Source organism: Anneissia japonica, unplaced genomic scaffold (genome assembly GCF_011630105.1).
Source record: "Anneissia japonica isolate Jap-2015-1 unplaced genomic scaffold, ASM1163010v1 scaffold1711_len111019_cov107, whole genome shotgun sequence".
Lineage (NCBI taxonomy): Eukaryota > Metazoa > Echinodermata > Crinoidea > Comatulida > Comatulidae > Anneissia > Anneissia japonica.
This window is the reverse complement of record NW_022722990.1, coordinates 66819-69596: the sequence shown is the minus strand read 5'-3', so window position 1 is coordinate 69596 and position 2778 is coordinate 66819. Positions and strand designations below refer to the sequence as shown.

The 2778-nt window shown below is 34.3% G+C and overlaps 2 protein-coding genes across 5 annotated transcripts in view; one reads left to right on the top strand and one right to left on the bottom strand.

Moving 5' to 3' along the window:
• The window catches only part of LOC117112074 (enterin neuropeptides-like), a 44379-nt gene that overhangs the window by 13372 nt on the left and 28229 nt on the right, over nt 1–2778 (bottom strand). The gene's annotated exons all lie outside the window — the stretch shown is intronic.
• Nucleotides 2216–2778, top strand: part of LOC117112073 — a 7050-nt gene continuing 6487 nt past the window's right edge. The window contains exon 1 of one of the 3 annotated variants that reach the window (XM_033255127.1): nt 2216–2339. In XM_033255127.1, the coding sequence (XP_033111018.1) occupies nt 2231–2339 (109 nt within the window). In that variant the 5' untranslated portion in view covers nt 2216–2230. The remainder of the gene's footprint in view (nt 2340–2778) is intronic. The other 2 variants (XR_004445972.1, XR_004445971.1) reach the window with 2 other exon arrangements.

The window sequence follows — 2778 nt, the reverse complement described above, 5'->3', positions numbered from 1 at the left end:
TTAAATATGGGCCTCCCATATTTACTTGCCCAGGTAATTGACATATGGGTCCCATGTTTATTATATGTGGGCATGCCCATAATTATTTTCCCAGATATTTGGCACATGGGCCCAATGCGAAATTAATATGGGCATACTCATGTTTAACTACCCAGGTCTTTAGCAAGTGGGCCCCATGTAGATAAATATGGGCATGCCAATATGTATTTTCCCAGATATTTGGCACATGGAACTCATGTGGAATAAATTTGGGCATTCCCATAAGTATATGCCCAGTTATTTGGCATATGGGTCACATGGAAATTAAATATGGGCATGCCCATATGTAACTGCCCACATATTTGGCACATGGGCACCATTTGGATTAAATATGGGGTTCCCATATTTACTTGCCCATGTATTGGGCATATGGGTCCCATGTATATTATATGTGGGCATGCCCATAAGTATTTTCCCAGATATTTGGCACATGGACCCAATACGAAATTTATGGGCATACCCATATTCAACTACCCAGGTCTTCGGCATGTGGGCCCCATGTAGATAAATATGGGCATGCCCATATGTATTTTCCCAGATATTTGGCACATGGGCCCCATGCGGATTAAATGTTGGCATTTCCAAATTTATTTGCCCAGGTATTTACCATATGGGGCCCATGTACTTTAAATATTCCCATATATATTTGCCTATATATTTGGCATATGGGCTCCATATGGGTAAACCATGGAGAAGGCCCATATGTGATTGCCCAGACGGATCCCATAAGGGAAAAATATGGGGTAGCCCATAAGACTTTTCCCAGATATTTTGCATATGGGCCCCATGTGGGATTGTTACCTTGGGTGGTTTGGCGTTCATTAAAAGGCTATTTTTTGTGAATTTTTATTAACATATAACTTAACTTCATTAAATATTTGAATAGCTGATTCAATAAATTACCGTATTTATCCATGATTTATTCGAATAAACGCCAGGAGCGTTTATTGTTGAGAAGGCTTTTGAGAGGTCGTTATTTCGAAGGAGGCGTTTATTTTGTTTTTTTGTTTTTGTGTAAAATGGGTACGTACCGGTACTCAAATAACGCCCCTTAATTTCACTGTAAAGGTGGAACTACAACACATAATTACCGTCAAAATGTGTTAAGATTGTATGATCAAAAATACTTATTAATCCCATCCAGGTTAGAAAAATGTAATTCTGGAGTTGAGCATTAATAGAATGTGTTGGGAATGATGCTGTTTCCATAAGAGATATCATTTAGTGGGGAGTTTATTCGATAAAAAAAAAAAAATAAACCTCCAGGGTGCTTATTCGATGGAGGCATTTATTTAAAATCAGGCCCCAAAGAGGGCGTTTATTCAAAGTGGGGCGTTTATTAGAATAAATACGGTATGATGACTCTCATTACCAATAATAATGAGACATTTGTAATTCTAGGCCTAAGTGCAATCCCCAAACACCCAATCTCGGTGCAATGCATCTCGACCCTAATAAGAGAACTGTGTTATTTTGATATTAATTCATTTAGTTTGTATTAATATTGTTCTGTCAATGCAATTTGTCATTTGTCTTTTTGATATCAACATCTTTGTGTACAGATCCTGCTTTCGTAAGTAATAATTTTGAACCCATAAGCTATATTATTATTGACGTTTATTTGTGCCTTTAGCGTATGTACATGTGCATTATATTAATTAGTCACTAAAGATAACGTCATCACGATTTCGCCGAGTGGGTATAAAAATAATAATAATGGTGACGATGAAGATGATGATGATAACGGTGCCAATAATAACAATATTAACATTAATATAAACAATTCCATCAATAATAATAATAATAATAATAATAATAATAATAATAATAATAATAATAATAATAATAATGATAATAATAATGTAATACTGTAGACTGATTTCTTTCACCATATTCATGCATTGATTTAATTAATGATAATAACCCTAAGACAATAATAGTTTCGCCCTAAGACTAATTACTAATTAGTCCTAAGTACCTGATTTATACACAATAAAGTAGTACAAAGTTCATCATTAAGTTAACTTGTTTTATATAGCACAGGATACATGATATTGTTTATCACTACATTGTAAATAGTATTTTAAGTTATTAATGGTATCATCATAACATAATGATATGGTTTAAGACATTCTGCGGATGTAGATGTCTATGTTGTTTGTATGTGACACGGACTTAGCGTCCCTTTCTTATGACGCTTCTTTCCTTTTCTAATTGGCAAGAACAAAGACAAGACGTACCGAAAAATAGCAGCCGTGTCCATTTGAAAATCTACTGTAGCTATCGTTTTTCAGGGGAAGGTACGTTTAAGAAATGTTGTTATTGCTATTTTATGTATGAAGTACTCTATAAATGAATTCTTTGCTATGTTGATGAATTACATAGGTAATTAGACTGGGTACTTATGGGTTGTATACTAGGTCTTTGTGTGTAATAGATAAGCATGGTGCTCCGATTGTACAACACGTGCAACGGATTAAACCATGACAGAGGTCATCGAACCAAGCTTAGTTGACCATTGTAATGCTGTGTTGTTTTACAAGCTTTGTAAATACTATTATTGATATGATAATACTCTTAAATAACCGTTTTTGACATAATGACTGCCACTATGTGATGTTCGTTGATACTTAATTTACAGAAAAGATAGTCTTCTAACTTAAAGAGTGGTAATTCTTTTGTATTTAACTTGTTAAGGATGAAGTAAAGACCATAATTATTAATACACGGTTATAATTG